This window comes from Vulpes lagopus, chromosome 5 (assembly GCF_018345385.1).
Source record: "Vulpes lagopus strain Blue_001 chromosome 5, ASM1834538v1, whole genome shotgun sequence".
In the NCBI taxonomy this organism is placed as follows: domain Eukaryota; kingdom Metazoa; phylum Chordata; class Mammalia; order Carnivora; family Canidae; genus Vulpes; species Vulpes lagopus.
The window spans coordinates 68,983,470-69,008,290 of record NC_054828.1 but is presented as its reverse complement, the minus strand read 5'-3'; the positions used below and the strand labels follow the sequence as shown (position 1 = coordinate 69,008,290).

At 47.5% G+C, this 24,821-nt stretch overlaps 2 protein-coding genes across 3 annotated transcripts; one reads left to right on the top strand and one right to left on the bottom strand.

Moving 5' to 3' along the window:
- The first annotated feature begins 2,441 nt into the window (after positions 1-2,441).
- Positions 2,442-4,288, top strand: IL23A (interleukin 23 subunit alpha). Its single transcript, XM_041756189.1, has 4 exons — positions 2,442-2,609; positions 2,826-2,927; positions 3,759-3,893; positions 3,995-4,288. Exons 1-4 carry the CDS (start codon positions 2,442-2,444, stop codon positions 4,154-4,156), a joined length of 567 nt encoding a protein of 188 aa, XP_041612123.1. The 3' UTR covers positions 4,157-4,288.
- A 1,017-nt stretch (positions 4,289-5,305) lies between these two features.
- STAT2 (signal transducer and activator of transcription 2) lies at positions 5,306-24,617 on the bottom strand. Of its 2 annotated transcripts, none has more exons than XM_041756183.1 (24): positions 24,494-24,617; positions 21,730-21,944; positions 21,424-21,577; positions 20,975-21,070; positions 20,211-20,300; positions 20,044-20,119; positions 19,523-19,608; positions 19,213-19,361; positions 12,314-12,472; positions 12,114-12,206; positions 11,821-11,880; positions 11,437-11,454; positions 11,126-11,219; positions 10,929-10,976; positions 10,763-10,846; positions 10,509-10,607; positions 10,279-10,414; positions 10,104-10,156; positions 9,880-9,974; positions 9,164-9,300; positions 8,803-8,985; positions 8,510-8,567; positions 7,121-7,443; positions 5,306-6,836 (listed from the first exon to the last, which is right to left on the bottom strand). In XM_041756183.1, the coding sequence occupies exons 2-24, from the start codon at positions 21,858-21,860 to the stop codon at positions 6,694-6,696; spliced, it is 2,565 nt and encodes an 854-aa protein (XP_041612117.1). In that variant the 5' UTR covers positions 21,861-21,944; positions 24,494-24,617; the 3' UTR covers positions 5,306-6,693. The 2 variants fall into 2 exon arrangements, with proteins under 2 accessions (XP_041612117.1, XP_041612118.1); XM_041756184.1 differs by having other exon boundaries at positions 19,523-19,590.
- Positions 24,618-24,821: the final 204 nt, after the last annotated feature.

The window sequence follows — 24,821 nt, the reverse complement described above, 5'->3', positions numbered from 1 at the left end:
CAGCGGGTGAGCGTCTGCCTGCGGCCCAGGGTCCCTGCACGGAGCCTGCTTCTCCCTCTGCCTGTGTCTCTGCCTCTCTCTGTGTGTGTGTCTCTCCTGAATAAATACATAAAATCTCTAAAAAAAAAAAAAAAAAAAAAAAAAAAAAAAAAAACTTGGAAAAAGATGGGTGCTGAGAGATCGGACAGTTTGCACATCGTACACTTGGAGAAATTTCCATGTTGAGGTCTCAGATTGAGAAAGGCTTCGCAGACCTATGAGAATTACATGGCGGAAGACCCATGGCAGAGACAGACATCTGGGCTAGATGAGCTGCTTTATAAAGCTGCTTCGTGTCTCCTCGTGGTGTGTCTAGTGTAATAGAATGATGGAGAATGCAGGTTCTGAAGCCACATTGTCTGCCCGGAATTCTGGCCACTCAGATCCGTGATCTTGGATAAATTACTCATTTCCTTCTTCATCTGTAATATAGGGATGATAATAGTACCTACCTCACTGGGCTGTTGTGAGAATTAAATGGGTTAATACATGAAAAGGCCTTGCACCAAGTACTTGGCATAAAGTGAGAGTTGCATGTATATTAGCCCCAGTATTAATTACCTAGGGGAACTTCAGCTGGATTTGGAGTTTGGGCATCCAACTGGAAAGGCTGCTTAGGAGTGTCTTGTGAATGTGATTTGCATAACAGTTGTGGCCCTGCTGACGTCAAGGGGTCACGGCAGCTCCAGGTCAGATCAGTCCTGGAAGTAGTTTCCGCCACAGAACAGTCCCACAATCACCCCACCAACCTTGCTTCCTACCCAAATCTCTGAAGCACCAGGAAGTGAAACAAAGCAGCAGAGCCCCGTGCCTACAACTCACCCTAGTCTCTGTCATCCCATCCCCCAGGAGTCTACTTCCTCCTCCTTTTACCTTTCATCTCCTGTCCCTTAGGCCTCCCAGAATGGGGCCACAGGAGATACTAAACACAGTAAGGTGAGCTCCTCTCCTCCCCCTACAATCCCCGTTTCCTTATTCCATTTGTGTCTACATAGGTAGACAGAGGCAAACCATTTCCCACTCACACTGAGATTATCTCTCTTGATGCTGGAAATGTTTTATCCAAAGGAAAGTTACCACAGAGTCATAACATTTGAATCAAAGGTTTCATTGGGCAGTTTTGAATAGTTCTAAGGGAAGGGAGACCTCTATCAAGGGTAAGTTACTCAGAGAAGGGTCAACCTCTTGGGGAGGCCTTAAGGACCATCTCTGTGGTCAGCCATGTCCTCATTCTGACGTCCAAATTGTTCTGGGACCCTCCACCGGGGTTGGGGCAGTCCCAGATTTGGACCACCCCCCCACTCCCACGCCCAACTTCACATTCTCAGCTGTTTCACTGGATGTTGCATCAGGGAGGGTGATGAAATCAGTGTCAGCGGATTTTACCCATGGATGCAACAGGCTGAAGGACTGGCCAGGGTCACTGACATAGCGCACCTCAACTCCCTAGACCTCCTGGACTTCCTAGCTGTGGGACAGGGGTTAGGCTTAGCATATCTAGCCCTTGCTTACCCTGGCATCCCAAAAGAACCACTGCCTGAACCCCACAGATCCTATGAAACATTGGGCCACTAAGGCTGAGGAGTCAGAAGGTTCTCAGCAACAATTCTCCCCCTCCAAGAGCCCCCAAGCCCTCCTAGTCTCCACAATGAGGCCTGAAGTGGGGGCAGTAATATGTTTTATGGCATTATATGGCTTCCCAATTCACAAAGTACCATCGAGTCCATTCTCTTCCTTTGAAAATAATTGTTCTCAAGGGAGAAAAAGAAGCCCCCCTGGTTCTTAGATAGAGGGCACCAGGTGGAAACCAAACTTCATTCCAAACATCTTGCTATCCTATTGGGAAATAAATGAATGCTTCTGTTTTTTATTTTTCTCAGGCAGGAGGTAAGGAAATTAGGTGCTAGGGGGAAGTATATAGCTTTGAGAGGCAAAAAGATGACGGAAAAGTTAAACAGGAAGGAACTTGAGACTAGATTCATTTAAATATTCGTTCCTCCTACCCCCACCTCCTCTACAGCCACTTCAATTCATGGAGAGCATTACACATATGCCCCATCCCAGGCCTCCAGCCACAGCAACCACACGTCTCATTTCCCTTGGAACTAAGGCTGCATACCTGGGCTCCCCACGGAGGGGGATGATGCAGGGAGGGGAATCCCACCTGCTGTGAGTCACCTGCTAGTATAAAGGGCGGGTCTTACAATGCAGGGACCTTAAAAAGAGACTCAGAGACAAGGGGAAAAAAACAGCAGGAAGCAGTTCAGAAACAGAACAGAAGGAACCAAACCAGAGACTCACAGAACGGAGAGCATCAGGATCAGCACAGGGAAGTGGGCAGAGATTCCACAAGGACCAGTGCAAGGCCCAGAGCCAGCCAGATTTGAGAAGCAGGCAGCAAGATGCTGGGAAGCAGGGCTGTGATGCTGCTGCTGCTGCTGCTGCTGCCCTGGACTGCTGAGCCCCGGGCCATGCCTGAGGGCAGTAGCCCTGCCTGGATTCAGGGCCAGCAGCTCTCACAGAAGCTCTGCACGCTGGTGTGGAGTGCACATCCTCCCATGGGACATGTGGTAAGTGGCAGGCTTGGGCACCAAACAGGAGCCTATCCAAGCTCTTCAAGGATGCAGTGGGAGACTCTCTAGCTTTGGAGGAAGCTGGAGGGTCGGAGGTCATCAGAGAGTAAGAGAGGACAGGGGAGTGAGGTTCTGGGGAGAGTCATGGGCCTAGTGGAGTTTGAAAACATTTCTCTTATCTCTTTAATCTTCCCATTCCCTCCTGCATTCCAGGACCTACCAAGAGAAGAGGGAGATGGCGAGACTACAAGTGATGTCCCCCGCATCCAGTGCGGGGATGGCTGTGATCCCCAAGGACTCAAAGACAACAGTCAGGTAGTAAGATGAGGGTAGACGACAAGGACGAGGGGACTGGTACATCATTGGGTATTGTGGTGAATTAGTAAAAGTTCGATCTGACCTTGTCCGTTCAGCCTACTGTAACCAATATCACAGACTGGGTGGCTTATAAACATCCAAAATTTAGTTCTCACTGTTCTGGGGGCTGGAAGTCGGAGATCAGGGTGCTAGCATGGTCAGGTAAGGGCCTTCAAGACTGCAGGCTTCTGGGATCTTTTTCTTTCTTTCTTTTCTTTTCTTTCTTTCTTTTCTTTTCTTTTCTTTTCTTTTCTTTCTTTCTTTCTTTCTTTCTTTCTTTCTTTCTTTCTTTCTTTCTTTCTTTCTTTCTTTCTTTCTTTCTTTCTAAGATTTTATTTATTTATTTATGACAGACACAGAGAGAGAAAGAGGCAGAGACACAGGCAGAGGGAGAAGCAGGCTCCATGCAGGGAGCCCGACATGGGACTCGATCCCTGGTCTCCAAGATCACACCCTGGGCTGAAGGCGACACTAAACCACTGGGCCACCGGGGCTGCCCAGACTTCTAGGATCTTCATACAGCAGAGGGCCTTGGGAGTTCCATGGGTCTCTTTTAGAAGAGTACTAATTGAGTTCCAGAGGCCTCCACCCTCATGACATCATCACTTTGTGAAGGCCTTTCCTCCTAATACCATTATGCTAGGGGATTAGAATTCAACATCTGAATTTTGTGGGGACACAAACATCCAGACCATAGTGGTGTCTAAGAACAAAGCACTGGGTGGGTCTTTGGTGAATGGAGTAGGAAGAAGGGATGTTTTCTTTCACTGCTTTCTTTCCTCCCACCAGTTCTGCTTACAAAGGATCCACCAGGGCCTGGTTTTTTATGAGAAGCTGCTGGGCTCAGACATTTTCACAGGGGAGCCTGATGGCCCTGTGGGCCAGCTTCACGCCAACCTCCTGGGCCTTAGGCAACTCTTGCAGGTATGAACTAGGGGCCTGGAGAATGGGGGCTTGCAGGTATCAGACACAGGGACTGGACGGTGAAGGATCTAGAGTTCTGATTGTGTACTGTATCCTTTCAGCCAGAGGGTCACCACTGGGAGACTGAGCAAACTCCAAGCCCCAGTCCCAGCCAGCCATGGCAGCGCCTCCTCCTCCGCCTCAAGATCCTTCGCAGCCTCCAGGCCTTTGTGGCTGTAGCTGCCCGGGTCTTTGCCCACGGAGCAGCAACCCTGAGCCAGTAAAGCCAATGGCTTAAGGATGGTACCCAGATCTCCATGGCTCAGCAGTGCTAAATGAATCAGCCCAGGCACCTGTGAGCCAATAAGTTATCAGTCCATTAATTCTAATGAGACTTGCATATGTTGCATACTGACTAACTTATGATGCTGACCTAGGACAAAGTTGAATATTTATTCAATAGGAAGAGAAAACTTAAGATTATTTATCCTCATGGCAGCAGCTTGGGGAGGATTATTTATTATATTTATATTGAATTATGTACTTTTTTCAATAAAGACTTATTTATGTGGATATCTGAGTGTGATTTCTAGGCTTGGTTGGGAAAAGGAAAAAGAGGGCCAAAGGACTACTGTATGCATCCTTCTACTCTGCAGGGCTCCAGTGGACAGGGATATGTTTTCCTGACCTACTGGTATATACATAGAGTATCAAGGATCTTTTAGGTCTAGATCCTGGCATAGCTAAGCAAGCTGAATCGGATTACAAAGGGTTAAGATAAGGAAGCTGGGCCCCTAAATGTGACTCCTTTTGCCACCTGACCCTGTGCCTCCTTACTTTCTTGGCCAAGAGTGTATTTGGCCAAAGACAGGAGTCCCGATCACTGCAGGATCAAAAGTCAGAGCTGTTTGAGCAGAAAGGGTATTCCAGGAAGATGGTGGTAAATCTCCCAAATTAATGGGATTCTCCCTTAAGGACATCTGTGAGCCCCATCGGAGGGCCTGACTACCCAAGGGGAGGTAAACTATCTTTGAAGCAAAGAGAAGGGGGAGGCTACTGTGATCATTTCCCTTCCTTTTCTCCATAGTCACAACATTAAAAAAGCACAGGCTTTGAAGTCAAACAGAACCAGGCTTGTATCTTGGCTTTGTCACTAAACGGCCAAGTGACAATGGGCTAGTTCAAAACTGCCCATTCTAGAACTGTACCCACCCCCCCAACTTATATATGGCTCACAGACCTCTGGAAGAATCTAAGGGACAGGAAAGGCTGTTCTAAACAAGGGAGTAAGAAAAAAATTACAAAGGAGTGCCTACTGGGGTGAGTGGAAATGGGTCCTGATTTGCTGACCTTGATCTTACATGGCCTGCTAGTGTCTCCAAGGACATTAGTCTTTGTGAGCAGAGAAGTAAAGAAGTTCAGAGAGGAAACACTTCTAGGTCAGCACGAAGTTTATTAGCCATATCTGCTCAGAAGGGCCTCTTTCTGAACAGGACTATTCCTCTAACATACCAGCCAGAAAACAGCCCCATGTGCAGGGCCTCACTTCTGTTACGCCTCAAGTCATACTAGAAACATATTTTAGAACAAAGGCAGTTGTCCTGGGGTTCCCTGGGAATGACTAATGTGTGAGATTGTCTGGAGCCCCATGAAAAACATTCAAGGTTCTAAGTTTCAGGAACCTGGTTTTTGCCCAGGTCCACACCCAAGGAACAGAAACTCTTTCAGAAAAACAACATATTGCACAAAAGAATGAATGATATCTTAACAGAGAAATAACTAAGATGCAGAGCAAGATCTTGTTCTGTAAAAATATCAAATTCTACCTATACTATAAAAAGCGATTCCTAAATGCCCAGCAACTCCACCATCCTTGACCTCCAAGAGTAACAGCTGGTCTCCTAAGCAGTGAGGAAGTGAAGACTAGACAGAGAGAATTATTGTGCAAAGCTTCACAGGCATATTAGATTGGCAGGATCATTTTTAAAAATTTTTTTTTAAATTTATTTATGATAGTCACAGAGAGAGAGCTATATATATAGAGAGAGAGAGAGGCAGAGACACAGGCAGAGGGAGAAGCAGGCTCCATGCACCAGGAGCCCGATGTGGGACTCGATCCTGGGCCTCCAGGATCGCGCCCTGGGCCAAAGGCAGGCGCCAAACCGCTGCGCCACCCAGGGATCCCTGGCAGGATCATTTTAGGGGAAGGAATGGGTGTGGCCAGCTTGGGAGGCAGGGGAGGAGACTGTTAAGCAGAGGTTTATCTCCTATTCCCTTCTTTTGAGGGGAGCTTCACATGATAGGCTGAAGCAGAAAGCTCTCAATTTCTGCAGGAAACAAAGGAATTTAGGACTTGAATCAGGAGTAAGAAGAAGAAGGAAGGAAAAGATTATTCTAGACATGAGGGAACCAGAAGAGAGAAATGGAATCCCATCACATGTCTCTGTTCCCTACCAATGGCCAATGCTGTGGGCACCACCACATTAGCCTTACCAACCATTTGAATGTTGACGTTCCTCCCACACTGGAAAGAAGCCACTCCGAGTGCCTGAGCCTTCTAAGTACCTCCTAACTGTCCTGGCCTACCCTCAGAACTCCTGTACCTCCCAAAACAGGCCTAAAATACTAGTTAGAGCCATCGATAACATCTATTCTGATTCATTGGTGCCTCTTTCGTACCCGTAGTATGGTTTTACTTTCCACTCCAAAACCCAGAGTTAACTTAACCAGCTTAGAATGGGTTTTCCATTCTTAGAGAGCAACATCATGATGTAGGGGGTAGCAGGGACAAAAGATACAGGAAGAACAGGAAATGCAGTTCCTAGTAGTCAGAAGGAATCAAAGGTCCATCCGTGTAGAAATGGCTGGAGTGGAAGACGTAAGCCTCATCCATGATGTTCTGGCCAGCCAACAGTGGGTCACCATTTGGCATGATTTCCTCAATCTTCATACTGTTTCTGAAAACTAGACAGTCCAGAAAAAGAAATCAGTCCCCAATCTTTGGTAAGAAGTTCCCAATCCCGCAGGAAAAATGAAGGAGGATGGCAGTAGAGGCCTGGACAAGGTGTGAGGGGGCACTTAGGTCAGGGAAGGAGAAGGCATGTACATTTCATAATAAAAGGGATCACAAAGAAATGAGCCTCCCTCCAATGAGGAGCTTAGAGTTTAGCCTTTTCTATAATGGGAAAGGGAGGGCAGGTGGTAAAGGGAATGTGTCCCCACTTCCCCAGGCCCATCTCACCACTTACTTTCCATTTCCTCAGTGTTCAAGTGTCTCAGATCATGGGGCAGATCTGGCTCTGGCACTGCCTGTGATGCAAGGTCTGGGAGAGGCTCCAGCCTCAGCTCTGGTCCCAAGTCTGGCTCTGACACTCCCTGGGGTACCATGTCTAGTGTAGGCTCCAGCATGGGCTCCAGTGGTGGCCCCAGATCCAGCCCAGCCGCTAGCAGTGGCTCTAACTCCAGGCATGGCTCTTGCTGTGGCAACGGGGCTAGTCCTGTCTCCAGCTCCAAGGACTCTGCTTCTGGCTCCGGCTTAAGCTCCAGCGGTTGTTGCAGCTCATCCACCTGTCTGGATGCGGTAATACACACAAAAGGGCAGGGCTTAGTTGTTTAGGTGAACTGGAGAATGGCGGAGCAAGCGGAGACTATCTCTCTCGACTGAGAAGGCAAGAGAGCAAGGGCACCTGGGTGACTCCGTTGGTTAAGCATCTGACTCTTGATTTCTGCTCAGGTCATGATCTCAGGGTGGTGAGATTGAGCCCTGTGTCAGGCTCCATGCTCAGAGCGGAGTCTGCTTGAGATTCTCTCTGCTTGTCCCTCTACTCCTACCCCGGCCCTACTCGTGCATTCTCTCTCTCTCTCTTTAAGTAAATAAATAAATAAATAAATAATTTTTTTTTTTTTAAAGGCGGCAACAGGGCAATACAGCAGAGGGTTTAAGAGCACAGGCTTTGGAGTTAGGCTTGCCAGAGTTTGAATCCTATCATTTATTAGATAGGTGATCTTCAGCTTTCTGTGCCTCTGATTTATCATCGATAAAATGGAACCATCACCACCTAATAACGCTTCAGAGAGTATGATGGTTAAAAGCAGGACTTTGGAATCTGACAGACCTGGATCATTTACTAGCCATGTACCTTAGGCATGCCATTTCACCACACTAAACCTCAGGTTCTTCGGCTGAAATACCCATGTCTGCCTCACAGGACTATTATGGAGATTCAATAAATAAGAAACTAAATGCAAAATATTTAGTCCAGTACCTGCCACATAATAAACTTTCTTAAATGTGGCTGTTATCACCTAATTGGATGGGTTCTCAGAATTCAATAAAATAAAAAGAAACCTGTTTCTAAAAAAAAAAAAAAAAAAAAAATCTAGTACTATGCTTCAAGTAGATGCCCATTAACGTCAGTGATTATGACTCTTATTAGCAGGGAAGCCCTGTGGAAACAACCTAAGGATAGCAGCAGAGCACTAGGGAAGAAAGAGGCTAGCAGAATGAGGAAAAAAACCTAGAGGTTGGAGACTACGGGCCCATAGGAGAGAAGGCCAGAGAGGCAAACTGAGCGGGTCTGGGTCACCACATCAGCCAGCAAAGGCCAGGGAGGATGGGCAAGAAATGCATCTCTCACCTGTTAGAGACCACAATGAGCCTATGTTTCAGGTATTTCCTCCGTTCTTCGAGATTAACTGTGGGGGACATATGCAGGAGGACAGGGAGGTCAGTAGACTGGACACCTGGCCCAAGGACCCCTCGTGTAAACGGTCTTGATAATTGTATTTCCCTACTAACTAGCCGTGTCCCAGGGACAAATCCTTTCATTTCTCTGGCTACCAGTTTTTCCATGTCTGGAAGAAAGGAGCTGGATCTGTAGATGCCTGAGAGTCCCTGCAATCTTCAGTGACATACATCAACGATCCTTACCTTTCTCCTGGTAATAGCACCCAAAAGCCTCATCCCGGGGAATTCGTGGGTAGAGGAAGCACAGTGGGTTCTCAGGTATGTTCTCTTCGGTAAGCAGCTGGTAGTGGCGAATGATTTTGGTCAGTGGGAGAGACTGTAGCACTTCTTTGGTGAAGGGTTGCAGAGAGTTGATGAGCACCTTATCTGCAGAATGGATGTGGGAAGAGGCAGGCCTGAAACAAACAGTTGGGTCTGGGAGTCCCCCACCCTGGCCATCTAAGCCCCAACCTGCTGAGGGATTCAAGACAGAACCAGGGAAGCCAAGGGCTGGCAGAGGGACAGAAAGGACAGGCTGTGGGAACATGGGGGCGAAGCAGCTGACCATCATCCTGGTGTTCCACCCAGGAGCAGGTGATGCCCCCTTCTGATGTTTCACTGAAGCGCAGGAGAAAGGTGCCAGAGATGGTCTTCTTCAGCAGCCTGCGTTCCTTGCTCCGGCTCACAAAGCCCATGATGCGTCTGAAACAGAAAGCTGCTGTGAGGCCCTCATGCCTCCCTGCTGTCCTGCTGTCCTGCTCTCCTTGTACGGGGAGGCAGCGCCAGGGTTTGGCCCTTGCTCTTGGCCAAGTCACTTCCTCTTACTGATGGTATCCACCTTCCAGGGCTGGAAGAGGTTTGAGGATTCAGTGTGGTCACAGATGAAAAAGCACCTTGGAAAGGCAAATGAGCAGGTGGTGTGACGGGAGGAGCACAGGCTTGCAGTCAGATGAGGCCTGGGTTTGAGTCCCAAGCAGGCCCATTGAGTGAATTCTTTTTTTTTTTCATTGAGTGAAATTTTTTTCTTTTTTGAGTGAATTCTTTAACTTCTCTTTGACTCCACACGGTTGTAAGGATTACACGAGAGAGTTCATAAGGAGCATCCAGCAGGTTCTGGAGCACAACAGATGCTAGGACTATTATGAGTGAAAAAGGCGCGTGACCTTGCACCAGCATTTGCTTGCTCTCTCCCTTTCTGCCACATGAGGGCGCACAGAGTCCACTCAAGCCCAGAAAGGGGGAAAGCTGGGGTGGGGTGAGGGAGGCTGACCAAGGCCTTACCCATCATTCCAGAGATCCTTCAAGTGGTCATGTACCAGCTCCAGAATTTTGTCTAACCACGTCCAGAATGGTAGCTTGCCAGGAGGGCTCTCTCGCTGCAGGAGGAATGGAAAGGCAGGAAGAGACATGATTAGTTGCCCCCAGTGAGCAGATGGGAGTAAGGAGGGCAAGGACTAGTGTTTGCACAGGGGCTAGACGTAGTCGCACAGGATGCAGGGAGTTACCTTAGTGAAGTCGGCCCACGATAACAATGCGCCCTCAGTCCTAGAGTTCTGACCTGTGAACAGACAGACAGTTCAGGTAATCGACACAGGCAAGGCCAGGGTCCTTGGAATAGAAAGGGTGGAGGGCTGGGGAGACTACGGCTGGGGAAAGGCTGGGAGAAAAGGAGGTTTGTACCAAAGAGCTTGTTCCTCAGCATGCTCAGCTGGTCTGGGTCAAGGCCTCGGCCAACATAGGAGGAGAACTGCCAGCTGAGAGCAGGGCCCAGCAAGCTCCAGGGTGCCATGGGAGGGCTGGAGAAGAACTGCTGATTCTGCAAGAGTGGGAAGAGGGCTCAGAAGGAGCACCCTCAGGCCAAGCGTCCACACCCTTCCTTGCCACCCTGCACCATCAGCACCATCTCCTACCTGGGGGTTTGAGCTAAGCAGATTGAACCAAAGAACCGAGGCCCAGGCAATGGAAACTTGGTTCATATTGGAAATAATCACCACAGGGAGGGTGTCCGTCTGAAGAGAAAACAAGAGTCAGAGAGAGGGATGGGATGTTTCTAGCTTTGACAGAGGCAAAGGAGAACTTCCCGCCGGAGAGGCTTCCTTTAACCCCTCCTGAATGCCTTCCGCCAGATCTGCTTCATCTCTCCCTGCCCTCCATTTCCACTTACCTTCAGCTCCTCCTTCAGACCCTGGTAGGTGTATTTGACTGTAATGCTGATAATGTGCAGTTCCTCTGTCACACCCAGCATGCCCTAGGACAGCCGAAGACACAGCGGTCAGTGGGCCCTGTGGCAAGCTCCTCCCATCCCCCCCGCTGCTCTGGCCAGGCCTCACCTTATTGCAGCCCTTTCCTGGGCCACCTGAACGTTGTTCTACCAGAGTCTGTGAGTTGAGAGGAAATAAAATAAATGCCAGAGTGAGGACTCCAGGGTCCCTGGAACCCCTATTTCGCCTCAAGACTTCCCAAGGCCTGGGAACTTCCCTCAGCCCGTTGCACCGGACCAGAACCTTAGGCTGCTAGCCCTTCTTACCAGGTAACCGAAGTCCCAAATTAAGCCCTGACTCTGCCCCTTCTCGGGGGTCAGGGTTTTCTGGTTTGAGGTTAGAATGTTGAACTTCCGGAAGCTATTCCAGGAGGAAGAAGATATATGGAGAAGAGGAGAAGAGTTATTCTAAATACTCAGCAGGAAAACAACAAAAGTCCTACTTCATTCCAGACCTCCCCTCCTCCCTTTGTCCAACCCCCAACCAAGTCAACCTCCTTCTTGTCTGAGCCCCCATGTGGTTATTATGCAGGTTGTGCAGTGCACCCAAGTCGGCAGCATCCTTATCAGACACCTACCCTTGTGATTGAGGATTCCTGAAAAAAAAAAAAAAAAAAAAATCACTGAGAACCAAAACAGTGCAGAAGTTAGGAATTTAGTCTTTAGAGTCAGACAGACCTGGACTCAAACCCAAATCTGTGCTCACGAGTCTTATGGCCTTGCACAAGAGACACAATCTCTCTGGGCTTGTCTCTCCATCTGAACTGGGTGCTGCTAATACCTAACTCACAGGGTTCCTGGGACAAATGAGGACTGGACAAGCCGCATGTCACATAGTGCTCAACAAGAGCGAGGAGGCGGGGTAGGAACACAGCCCCAGGGCCCTCGGGTGAAGAGTGGGTCTCCTCTGCCCCAGCAGCCCATGTCCCTGCCACCCTGTGGCCCCACGTGCCCCAACTTACTTGTCAATGGAGACTTCTGCAGTCAGTGACTCGTTGCCTTCCTGGAGTCTCACCAGGAGCCTAAGTGGAAGAGGGGAAAGTGGTCAGGTTCAATCTCCTGGAGAGATCAAATGTTGGGAAAAGATAAGGTAAGAGATTAGAAGAGGTAGGTGGGAAAAAGAAAAAGAAAGAAACAAGGTAGGTGGATTAAAGAGAAAAGGGAGAAGACAAGAGTGGAAAGATCTAAGGCCAGAAAGCAAACAGTAGTACGAGGGCTGGAAAAAGGAAGCAGGAATGAGTCCTGAAATGCCAACCTTGTTCGGATAGTGAACTTGCTCCCAGTCTTGAGGATGAGGGGTCGGTGGGGAGTTTGGGGCATGCAGGGCTGGGTTTCTACCACGAAGGCTCTGGGGAGAGAGGTGGCCGAGAGAATATAGAGTTCAGTCTCTGCAGGAATAGCTCCTCTTGTTCTTTCCTTCTGCCCTCCCTGGAGGTCCCTCCCCGGCCTCTAGACCTGTGGAGCAGGCGCTGTAGCAACTCCAGGACCTGGGCCTTCCGCAGGTCGACCCCTGCTGTCAGAGGGTCATCCTGATAGCTAACCAGGTGACTTAATCCCTTCAGCTCCTCCAACAGCTGGCGCAGGTGGAACAACAGCTTGGCTCCAGCTGTGAACCTGGGTGATAGGATTCCAGAGACAGAGCAAACTGATGAGTTTCCTGGTCTTCCCCAGACAGGCTCCAGAAGCTTCCCTTTTACTATGTGGAGAGGCAGAAAGTGATTGGGATAAAAAAAGAACCCAGGAAGCCTAGGAAAGATTATGCAACATGATTCATAATCCAAGAAATAAAAATCAAAGCCACTTCCACATATAAAACTGGTAAAAGGAAAAAAAAAAAAAAAAAAAACTGGTAAAAGGGACGCCTGGGTGGCTCAGCGGTTGAGCATCAGCCTTTAGCCCAGGGCGTGATCCCAGAATCCAAGATCGAGTCCAGCATTGGGCTCCCTGCATGGAGCCTGCTTCTTCATCTGCCTATGTCTCTGCCTCTCTCTCGTGTCTCTCATAAATAAATAAAATCAAATCTTAAAAAAAAAAATGGTGGGATCCCTGGGTGGCGCAGCAGTTTAGCACCTGCCTTTGGCCCAGGGCGCGATCCTGGAGACCCGGGATCAAATCCCACGTCGGGCTCCCGGTGCATGGAGCCTGCTTCTCCCTCTGCCTGTGTCTCTGCCTCTCTCTCTCTCTCTGTGACTATCATAAATAATAAAATTAAAAAAAAAATTAAAAAAAAAATGGTGAAAGATTTATTTCTGTAATGAAGCTACTTTTCTTTTTTTTTTTTTTTTTTAATTTATTTATGATAGTCACAGAGAGAGAGAGAGAGGCAGAGATACAGGCAGAGGGAGAAGCAGGCTCCATGCACCGGGAGCCCGACGTGGGATTCGATCCCGGGTCTCCAGGATCGCGCCCTGGGCCAAAGGCAGGCGCCAAACCGCTGCGCCACCCAGGGATCCCTGAAGCTACTTTTCATATGACCCTTCAGGGCAGCCTGGTGGCTCAGCGGTTTAGCGCCGCCTTCAGCCCAGGGTGTGATCCTGGGGTCCTGGGATCAAGTCCCACGTTGGGCTCCCTGCATGGAGCCTGCTTCTCCCTCTGCCTGGGTCTCTGCCTCTTTCTGTATGTGTCTCATGAATAAATAAATAAAATCTTTAAAAAAAATCATATGACCCTTTATATGTACTATTATTCTAAGTGCTTACTGTATTTAATCCTTATAACAACCCTATGAGACAGCTATTATTATTATCCTCATTTTATAGATAATTAAACTCTAGAGAAAGGTTAAGTGACTTGCCTGAGGTCACAGAACTAGTATGGAGTAAGCTGTATATGATCCGGGCATTCTGGCTGCACAGTCCATACTTTTTTAAGTAGGCTCCACACCCAGCATGGGGCTCAAACTCATGACCCCCAGATCAGGACTCACATGTCCTACTGACTGAGCCAGCCATAACATTTTTAATTTATTTTATTTATTTTTTTATTTCTGGGACACCTGGGTGGCTCAGCAATTGGGCATCTGCCTTTGGCTCAGGGTGTGATCCTGAGGTCCCGGAATCGAGTCCTGCATACAGCTCCCTGCATGGAGCCTCCTTCTCCCTCTGCCTGTGTCTCTGCCTCTCTCTCTCTCTGTCTCTCATGAACAGATAAATAAAATCTTTAAAAAAATAAACAAACAAAATTTTATTTCAATTGAATTAACATATAATGCTATAATATACATGCAAGCTCAGGCACTTGGGTGGTTCAGTGGTTGAGCTCTGCCTTTGACTCAGGTCATGATCCCAGGGTCCTGGGATCGAGTCCCACATTTGGCTCCCCATGGGGAGCCTGTTTCTCCTTCTGCCTATGTTTCTGCCTCTTTCTCCATGTCTCTCATGAATAAATTTAAAAAATCTTAAAAAAAAAATGCTCCACAAACTGAGCCAGCCAGGTGGCTCAAATTTTTTTTTTAATTTTTATTTATTTATGATAGTCAGAGAGAGAGAGAGAGGCAGAGACACAGGCAGAGGGAGAAGCAGGCTCCATGCACCGGGAGCCCGACGTGGGATTCAATCCCGGGTCTCCAGGATCGTGCCCTGGGCCAAAAGCAGGCGCCAAACCGCTGCACCACCCAGGGATCCTTTTTTTTTTTAAGGATTTTATTTATTTATTCATAGAGATGCAGAGAGAGAGAGAGGCAGAGACACAGGCAGAGGGAGAAGCAGGCTCCATGCAGAGAGCCTGACATGGGACTTGATCCAGGGTCTCCAGGATCACGTCCTGGGCTGCAGGCAGCGCTAAACCGCTGCACCACCGGGGCTGCCCCCAGGCTCAAATTTTTAACATGGGAAAATATCTAAAAATATTAAATTTTTTAAAACCACAAGATAAAAAAAATAAAATAAAAACCACAAGATAGTACATTTATGATATGACCTGTCCTCGTTTATTTTTTTTCAATGATTTTATTTATTCATGAGAGACAAAGAGAGAGAGAGAGAGGCAGAGATAGAGGCAGAGGGAGAAGCAGGCTCCATGCAGGAAGCCTGACATGGGACTTGATCCTGGGTATCCAGGATGATGCCTTGGACTGAAGGTGGTGCTAAACTGCTGAGCCACCAGGGCTGCCCTGCCCTCTTTTAAAATAAATGTATATTTTAGAGCTCCCTGGGTGGCTCAGCGGATTGGCACCTGCCTTTGGCCCAGGGCGTGATCCTGGAGTCCCGGGATAGAGTCCAACATCGGGCTCCCGGCATGGAGCCTGCTTCTCCCTCCTCCTGTGTCTCTGTCTCTGTCTCTCTCTCTCTCTATCATAAATAAATAAATAAATCTTAAAAATAAAAAAATAAAAAATAAATAAATGTATATTTGGGGCACCCAACTGGCTCAGTCACTGGAACATGTGACTCTTGATCTTGGGGTTGTAAATTCAAACCTCATGTTAGATGTAGAGATTACTTAAATATAAAACCTTTGGTAGGTGGGCGCCTGGGTGGCTCAGCCAGTTGAGCCTTTGGCTTGGGTCATGATTTCCTGGGACTGAGCCCTGCATCGGGCTCCCTGCTTAGCGGGAAGGCTGATTCTCCCTCTCCCTTTGCTGTTCCCCCTGCTTGTGCTTGCTTTCTCTTTCTCCTTGTCAAAAAGATAAATCTTAAAAAAAATTAAAACCTTTAAAATAGATGGATTGTATATTTATGTATATACATAGGGAAAATCTGCAAAAAATGTATTCAAAAGCCCTAACACTGAGTACCTCTGCATGATCAGGTTATGCAGATAGGCAGTTTTTACTTTCTTTTAAGTTGTCTGAATTGTTTTTTCCAATTGAGACACATTATATTTATAATAAAAAAAAATCAATAAAGCTCTTTCTTTTTTCTTTTTCTGAAATTTTATTTATTTGAGAGAGAGAGAGAACATGAGCAGGGAGAGGGGCAGAGAGAAGCAGACTCTCCACTAGGCAGGGAGCCTGATGCAGGGCTTGATCCCAGGACCCTGGGATCATGACCCAAGCTGAAGGCAGACACAACTGACTGAATCATTCAAGCGCCCCCCAACTTTTTTTAAGAATTTCTTTATTTAGGGTAGCCCCGGTGGCGCAGTGGTTTAGCGCTGCCTGCAGCCCAGGGCGTGATCCTGGAGACCCTGGATCGAGTCCCACGTCAGGCTCTCTGCATGGAGTCTGCTTCTCCCTCTGCCTGTGTCTCTGCCTCTCTCTCTCTATGAGTAAATAAATAAAATCTTTAAAAAAAAAAGAATTTCTTTATTTATTCATAAGAGACAGAGGGAGAGGCACAGACATAGGCAGAGAGAGAAGCAGGCTCCATGTAGGGAGCCTGATGTGGGATTAGATCCCAGGACCTTGGGATCATGCCCTGAGCCTAAGGCAGACGCTCAATCACTGAGCCACCCAGGTGTCCACCCCTTCTCCCTTTTAAAAAGATTTTATTTATTTATTCATGAGAAACACAGAGAGAGAGAGACAGAAACATAGGCAGAGGGAGAAGCAGGCTCCATGCAGGGAGCCTGACATGGGACTTGATCCCAGAACTCTGGGATCACACCCTGAGCCAAAGGCAGATGCTCAACCACTGAGCCACCCAGGCGTCCCCCACCCCCTACCTTTTTAAAATATGTTATCTATTTTATTTATTTGAGAGAGAAAGAGAGTGAGGGAGAGTGGAGGCACAGAAGAGCAGAAGGGGAGGGAGAGGGAGGGGGAAAGAATCTCAAGCAGACTCTGTGTTGAGGGGGAGCTCCACATGGGGCTCAGTCCCACAACCCCAAGACTATGATCTGCCTGAACAAAGAGTTGGATGCTTAACCGACTGATTTAGGCTCTGGTCATGATCTCAGGGTCCTGGGATCAAGGCCCACATTGGGCTCCACACTCAGTGGGGAGTCTGCTTCTTGCCCTCTCCCTCTGCCCTTCCCCCTTACTCATACTGTCTCTTAAATAAATAAAATCTTTAAAAACAAAACAAATAACAAAAGAAAGGATCAACATAACACCACCAAAAAGGAAAGCTATATACTTTAACCCAGGAATACCACTTCTAGGAATTTATATTACAGAAATAATTAGGGATGTAAATAAAGATGTAGTTATGAGGATTTTTACTCCAACAGTATAAAATAGCAAGAAATCCGGTTGCTCAGCTGGCTTAGTGGGAAGAGCACATAACTCTTGATCTCAGGGTTGTGAGTCTGAGCCCCCCACTGGGTGCAGAGATTGTTTAAGTAAGTTAAATAAACTTAAAAAAAGAATCCTTTCCCATCTTGCAAGATGGTGGGTGAAAAGATAAGAAGCCGATACTAAGGAGAAGAAACCTGGAGCCAAGAAGGCTGATGCTTGTGGCAAGATTAAAAAGGGTGACCTCAAGGTTAAAATGCCAAAGAAGGGGACACCCCATTGCAGCCAAAAGTGTCCTAGTCAGAGGAAACTGGCACATACTTCCCATTGGCTATGTATTCCAGAAAAGCCATGTACAACAGGAAGCATTCAGTAGCTAAATCCAGAGTTGAAAAGAAAAAGGAGAAGGTTCTTGCTATGGTCACAAAACCATTTGGTGGTAACAAGAATGGCAGTACCTGAATGATTAAACTTCACAAAATGCCTAGGTATTATCCTGTCGCTATGCTTCAAAAGCTCTTGAGCCAGAGTAAAAAAAAAAAAAAACAAACCCATTCAGTCAGCATGGAGAATTCTGAAAGCTAGCATCACTCCTGGCACCATTATTTTTAAAAAGATTTTATTTATTTATTTATTTGAGAGAGAGAGAAAAAAAAAAGTGAGAACATGAGCTGGGGGAGGGACAGAGAGAGTGAGGAAGAAGGAGACACAGATTCTCCACTGAGCAGGGAACCCCATGCAGGGTTTGATCCCGGGGCCCAGAGATCATGATCTGAACTGAAGGCAGATGCTTAACCCACTGAGCCACCAAGGTCCCCTCCTGGCACCATTCTGATCATCCTCACTGGGCTCCACAGAGGCAAGAAGGTGGTTTTCCTGAAGCATTTGAGCAGTGGGGGTTGCTACCTGTGACTGGACCTCGGGCTCTCAATTGAATTCCTCTACATAGAACACACCAGAAATTTGTTATTGCCACCTCCACCAAAATTGGTATCAGCAGTGTGAAAATTCTCAAACATTTCACTGATGTTTACTTCCAAAAGAAGCTGCATAAACCCAGATACCAGGAAGGAGAGATCTTTGACAGCAAGAAAGAGGAAATGTGAGACTACAGCACAGCACTAGGTTGATCAGCATGCTGTGGATTCGAAAATTCTGTCAAAAAACCTGTTCTTCACCTTTAGGGCTACCTCCACTCTGTGTTTTCTCCCACAAATGGAGTTTGCCCTCACAAATCAGTGTTCTACATTTCTTACAAAGAACCTAATACTGACCCATTTCCACAAAAACAACAACTTGGGGGAAAAAACCCAAAATATTTGTTGAATATATACAATGGAATATTATTCATAATAAAAAATAAAGTCTTGGGACACCTGGGTGGCTCAGTGGTTAAGCGTCTGCCTTCAGCTTAGGGCATGATCCTGGAGTCCAGAGATCGAGTCCCACATCGGGCTCCCTACATGGAGCCTGCTTCTCCCTCTGCCTGTGTCTCTGCCTCTCTCTCTCTCTCTCTCTCTCTCTCTCTGTCTCTCATGAATAAATAAATAAAATCTCTAAAAAAAGGTAAAAAAAAAAAAAAAAAGAATAAAGTCTTGCCATTTGCAATGATGTGAATGGAGCTAAGAAAGAATTATGCTAAGTGAAATAAGTCAGAGAAAGACAAATACCGTAAGATTTCACTCATACATAGAATTTAACAAAACAGGTAATAATTATTTAAATTAAAAGACAACTCAAATGAGGGTGCCTGGGTGGCTCAGCTGGTTAAGTGGTGGCTAGCTCTTGATTTCAGCCCAGGTCATGATCTCAGGGTTCTGGGATTGAGGAGTCTGCTTGAGAATTCTCTCTCTCCCTCTTCCTCCCTCCCTCTCCCCACACCTCATGTTCTCTCTCTCTCTAAAATAAATAAGTAAATCCTAAAAAAATAAAGTAAAAAATATATTTCTTGGGTAGTTAAAAAGGAAGGAGAAACCAGCTTGGAGATTAATCCATTCCTTTTACCAAAGCAAAGACTAGGCTCTGGATTATCTGAATGGTAAGAATAAAGAGAGGGTCACTGTGGTCAGACAAGGGAGCTGGGATCATTTCGGGGAGCAGAGAGTAAGGACAATGATGGCTCTTGCCTAGATAAGCAATTCATTACATGAATAAGAAAATTCATTACAATTCACAATTTACAATTTACAAAGCACAGCGCGGTGGCTGGGACAAGGGCTGGGTAGGAGCTGCCTCTTACCACTTCTCCAGCTGTTCCAATCCTCCTTCCTGAGGGGCTCCAATGCAGGCTTTCTGCTGCTGGGCTTTCCATTCCTCCAACTTGGGCAGCAGTAGCTCAATAAGGGTAGTTAATCGGCCTAGCAATGCTTTGGTGGCATCCAGTACCTCCTAAGAAAGATATAAAGTGAGTGATGAGCACTTCTCACCATCATCTTCCACCACCCAACCGGGGAGGAAGAGACAAAGAAGCCAAGGCTAAGAGGGCAGGGCTCCCACATCCCTCATTTTCCCCAGTTCCCCGTTGCCCACTCCCTCTGTCTGCCTCCCACCTTTCTCCTTCTGTCCAGTTCATTGAGAGTTTCCTGCAGAAGCTGGTGCTGTCTCATCTGATGGGGGTCTAAGGAGAATTTCTTCACTGGATGGCGGGAGCAGGAGTGAGACAAATGCTCAGACCCAGGGCTCCTTCCCCCCTACATCCTGATCAGGACCTCAGTCAGTCGGGCAGAGGGAATTTTGAAGGGAGAAGAAGAGGAACCAAGCAAAGCAGAGGCACCTCTGGGCCCTCAGGCAAGTTGTGAATTGAACCAAAAGCCCACTTAATCTGCTAAGGCAGTTTTCCACGCACCTCCCCCAACATACACCAGCCGTCCCTCAGCCACACCTCCAGCCCAACCTCCATAACATACGCTGGCACTTTTAGCTTTGCATGGCAGCAGGGCTATAGCCACTACGGCTGGCTGTAGTAGCCAGAGGAGAGTATCGCTTACTGGAGCTTTTCCCTTCTCCTCTCTTCCACCCCTGCCTCCCAGCATGTACCTGTCTTTCTCCCACACTTCGGTGTGCTTCCTACCTTGGGCCTGGATCTTATATCGGAAGCAGAAGACATCCTGCTGGTCTTTCAGTTGGGAGATGGATTTCACCAGCCTCTGTAGAGGGGATAAGACCCAGATGGGGCTGTTTCTGTGGGAGGAGGCAGGCTGACCCCTACCCACCCTGACTCCTGCCACATCTACTAACCTCCATCATAGCCTTTAATTCCAGGATCCGGGATTCAATCTCATCCTGCTGGCTTTCTACAGGTGTTTTGAGGGCTGGATCTCCTTGCTCCTGAAATAAGAGACTCTGAGCACATTTCAATTCTGACCTTTCATCCCTGAAACCTCTGCCTGCAGTTATATCACAGCATGGGGGGCTGGGGATCTTGTCCTTTTTTTTTTTTTTTTTTTTTTGGAGTTCAATTTGTCAACATATAGCATAACACCCAGTGCTCATCCCACCAAGTGCCCATCACCTAGTCACCCCAACCCCCCACCCACTTCCCCTTCCACTACCCCTTGTTCATTTCCCAGAGTTAGGAGCCTTTCATGTTTTGTCATCCTCACTGATATTTTCACTCATTTTCTCTCCTTTCACTTTATTCCCTCTCACTAATTTTTATATTCCCCAAATGAATGAGATCATATAATGTTTGTCCTTCTCCGATTGACACACTTCACTCAGCATAATACCCTCCAGTTCCATCCACGTTGAAGCAAATGGTGGGTATTTGTCATTTCTAATGGCTGAGGAATGTTCCATTGTATACATAAACCACATCTTCTTTATCCATTCATCTTTTGACCGAGGCTCCTTCCACAGTTTGGCTATTGTGGCCATTGCTGCTAGAAACATCGGGGTGCAGGTGGGGGATCTTGTTCTTGTTCTGAGACAAATATCCCGAGTCCCTTCCACAGTCACTCTCTACTCTAGGAGCTTTCAAAATCACTAAAAATTGTTCTTACCAACTGAGCCCTCTGAGCCTGGGTCAGAATTCTTTTTTCTTCCAGAAGGAGATTGAAGATCATCTCAGCCAACTGGGTAGGGCCCTGGGGAAGGGCCTATAGTAGGAAGAGAAAGAACTGATCGAAGCATCTTCAATGATCTAGCATTCCAGACCTTCCCTACCAGTGGCCCCAGTACTTCCCCCTCCTTCAGGGTCTCTAGCCCCTCCCCTCTTCACCAACGGTACCCTAAAACCTAGCCTTTTCCCAACAGGATCACCTAGACTCTGCCTTTCTCTCTGACAGTGACCCTCCAAGTCCAGATCTGCCCTGGACTTGTCCCTCTTTTCCCCAGATCTGCCCCCATCCCTTTACATCTCCAGGTCCTGTTTCATACCCTAAACCATACTCCTCTACATTCAGTTTCCTTTATATTCAGCTTTTTGGCCATTCCTGGCTCCTCCAAGTACCTGAATGTCCCGATAGAATTTTCGCAAGTTGTGCTGTAATAAAAAGCACTCAGGGTCCTGGCTGCAGCGGCCACACTCATACTTCAGTTGGTCCAAGAAGTGGAAGAACAGCATGTTCACCTTGGAATCATCATTGCCCAGGGCAGCCTCCTGCCTGGGGACCAGGAATGACAAGGATTAGTATCCCAGCAGCGTTCCTACTGTCTTTTGTGGCCTCCTAAACCCTTCTAGACAACTTTGGTGTCTCCAGGATCCTGGGGGCTCAGAAGAAACTACTTTCCACACCCCACTTCCTGAGGAACTCACCAGTTCTGATCTTCAATCCAGACAGCCAAGTGCTGTCGAATGTCCACTGGCAGGAGGCTATCTGAGTAGAGCTGATGCAGCTGATCCTGAAATGGGTTGTCGAGATTCTGTAGCATCTCCCACTGCGCCATTTGGGGTCTGAGTCTGAAGGATGCACGTTCCCAACTGGAAATTTTGCTGGACTAAATAATCCACAGTCTCATGATTGCTTATCACTATAATAAAAAAAATTAATTATAAAGATAAGAAAAAAAAACTGGAGCTACATTGATCCCACTCCTAATGTTGGTCTCTTCCTCTTCTCTCCACAGGTAACCAATATTATCAGTTTAGTTCATATTCTTTCAGACAATACTATTTAGGAGCTGCAATATGTGGGCCTTTTTGTTTTAATGATCAGTTCTTTTTTTTTTTAAAGCCTTTATTTATTTATTTATTTATTTATTTATTTATTTATTTATTCATTCATTCATTCATTCATTCATTCATTCATGAGAGACACAGAGAGAGAGGCAGAGACACAGGCAGAAGGAGAAGCAGGCTCCCTGCAGGGAGCCCGAAGTGGGACTCAATCTCGGGCCTCCAGGATCACGCCGTGAGCCCAAGGCAGACACCCAACTGCGGAGCCACCCAGGTGTCCCTTAATGACGATTTTCAAACACACACCGAAGTAGAGTGAATAGTACAAGAATTATCCATTTACCCATCATTCAACTTTACTAAACATTAATATTTCCATCATCTTAATTTCATCTATCTCCCCCAGTGAATTTATTTTAAATTTGTATTCGTGTTTACTTATGCTGGAACATTTCAAGATCATAAATGGGTTATAAATATTTATTTCAGCATGATTCCTGATGGTCCCAAAGCTTTATCAAGGACTGAAACCTTAACAATCTGCTCTCCATGTAGGAAGGAGAGACTGCCTTCCAAATATTTATTTTTTTTCCAAATATTTAAATACTTAAAAAAAACACAAATATTTAAATACTCTACAAGGAGGTCATTCAATCTCTAAGACTGTGATACTTTTAAGACCTCTATCAACCTCTGACTCTTCATGTATATTATCAACTTTGTGAGAGACCCAGAAATTCCCCCCCACCCATAGAGGCAGGGTTGGGCAAAGAAAGCAGAGGCTTTTTTTTTTTTCTTTTTCTTTTTTTTTTTTTTTTAATTTTTATTTATTTATGATAGTCACAGAGAGAGAAAGAGAGAGAGGCAGAGACATAGGCAGAGGGAGAAGCAGGCTCCATGCACCGGAAGCCCGACGTGGGATTCGATCCCGGGTCTCCAGGATCGCGCCCTGGGCCAAAGGCAGGCGCCAAACCGCTGCGCCACCCAGGGATCCCAAAATTTTTCTTTTCTTTTTTTTTTTTTTTTTTTTAAAGATTTTATTTATTTATTCATGAGAGAGAGAGAGAGGCAGAGACACAGGCAGAGGGAGAAGCAGGCTCCATGCAGGGAGCCCGACGGCCGGACTCGATCCCGGGTCTCCAGGACTCTTTTTTTTTTTTCAAGCAGAGGCTTTTGTTTGTTTTTTTCACCATGAAACTTCACTCAAAACTGGTATTTGAAAACAAACAAACAAACAAACAAACAAACCTGGTATTTGCCTGCTACCAAGTAGGCTGGGCTAAGAATCTTTCTTCCTCTCTTTCCCCGCCCCCTGCCAACTGCCTGCTTAGGAAATCAAAACCTATTATTGTTGCAGATTAAACCTAACAGAAAAGAGTATTTACATACATCCGTGGTCCAAAAAAGGTGACATGATCTTATTACCAATGAAAGAAAAATGTCTGGGGTGGGAGAGATTGTGTTCCGTTAGTATGAATAATCGTGAGATGCTTTTCTACCTCTTTGAAGTAGAAACGGGGAGGAAAGGATTGGTCTGGGATTCCTATTTTTCATTTTAATGCTTTTACTAGTGCTTGGCTTTGAAATCTATGCACCTGTACTGCTTTAAAAAAAACAAATGGAGAGTCTCCACTTCTTAAGGAAGGAATCTCAACTGTTATGAAAAGAGCAAGGTGGCAAGTTAACCGTAAGGTTTAAATACGAGAAAACAAAACAAAAAACCATGGTCTTCCCAAAATAGACCGCAAACACGAGGCCTAAAGGCTGTAACGCTTTTCCCCCAGCTATCCCTCCCTCTCTTGGGCATACATTTTTTGCTCAATGAGCTTTTTGGAAAAGAACTGCATTTTGTATGTGACCTTAGGCAAATTGTTTCACCTTTCTGTCCCTTACGCTTTTTTTTTTTTTTTTAAAGATTTTATTGGTTCATGAGAGACACCCAGAGAGGCCGAGACGCAGGCAGAGGGAGAAGCAGGCTCCATGCAGGGAGCCGACGCGGGGCTCGGCCCGGACCCGGGGTCACGCCCTGGGCCCAAGCGCCGCTGAACCGCTGAGCCACCGGGCTGCGCTGCCCCTTACACTTCGTAAGATAACAGTGAAGGAAGTGAAATCGTATCTACCTTCAGACATCCTTTTTTCTTTTTTTGGCGAGAATCAAACCTAACACAGCCCGGAGGGTCAAGGCGCTGGCTAAGGGATTCGGAGGCTGCCGGGGGGTCTGGGGAGCCGGGTGTCAGCGCCGGCGGCCGGGCTGGATGGGAGACTCGCTCACGTAGCAGGGCACAGCTATTTCAACTTAGAGACGAAGGCTCACGACGAGCGGGCGCACCCCAGGGCCTGCCGCCTTCCCCGGGGAGCGACGCGCGCCCGCACCCCGGCCCCGCGCGGCCCCCTGGGCCCGTACCTGCCGAGAGGCTCAGGCTCCCCTCCGTCCAGCGGCTCCGGGAAAGGCTTCCGGCCCGGGAGGGAGCTCGGGGCCCCGCGCGCGCCCCGTCCGGCCCCGCCCGGCCCCGCCCCCGGCACCTCGGCCCCGCCCCCGCCCCTCGGCCCCGCCCCGCCCCCCGCCCTTCGGCCCCGCCCCCTCGGAGCCCGCGGGCTGGAACGCGCGGCTGAACTCGGGAGCTCGCCGTGCGCAGCCTGGCAACCGCGACGCTGGCGGCCGTTCAGCCAATGCCCTCCGCCCGTTGGCGTCGCCACAACTCCTCCCTCGCGGGGCGGGACCAGCGGCGCCG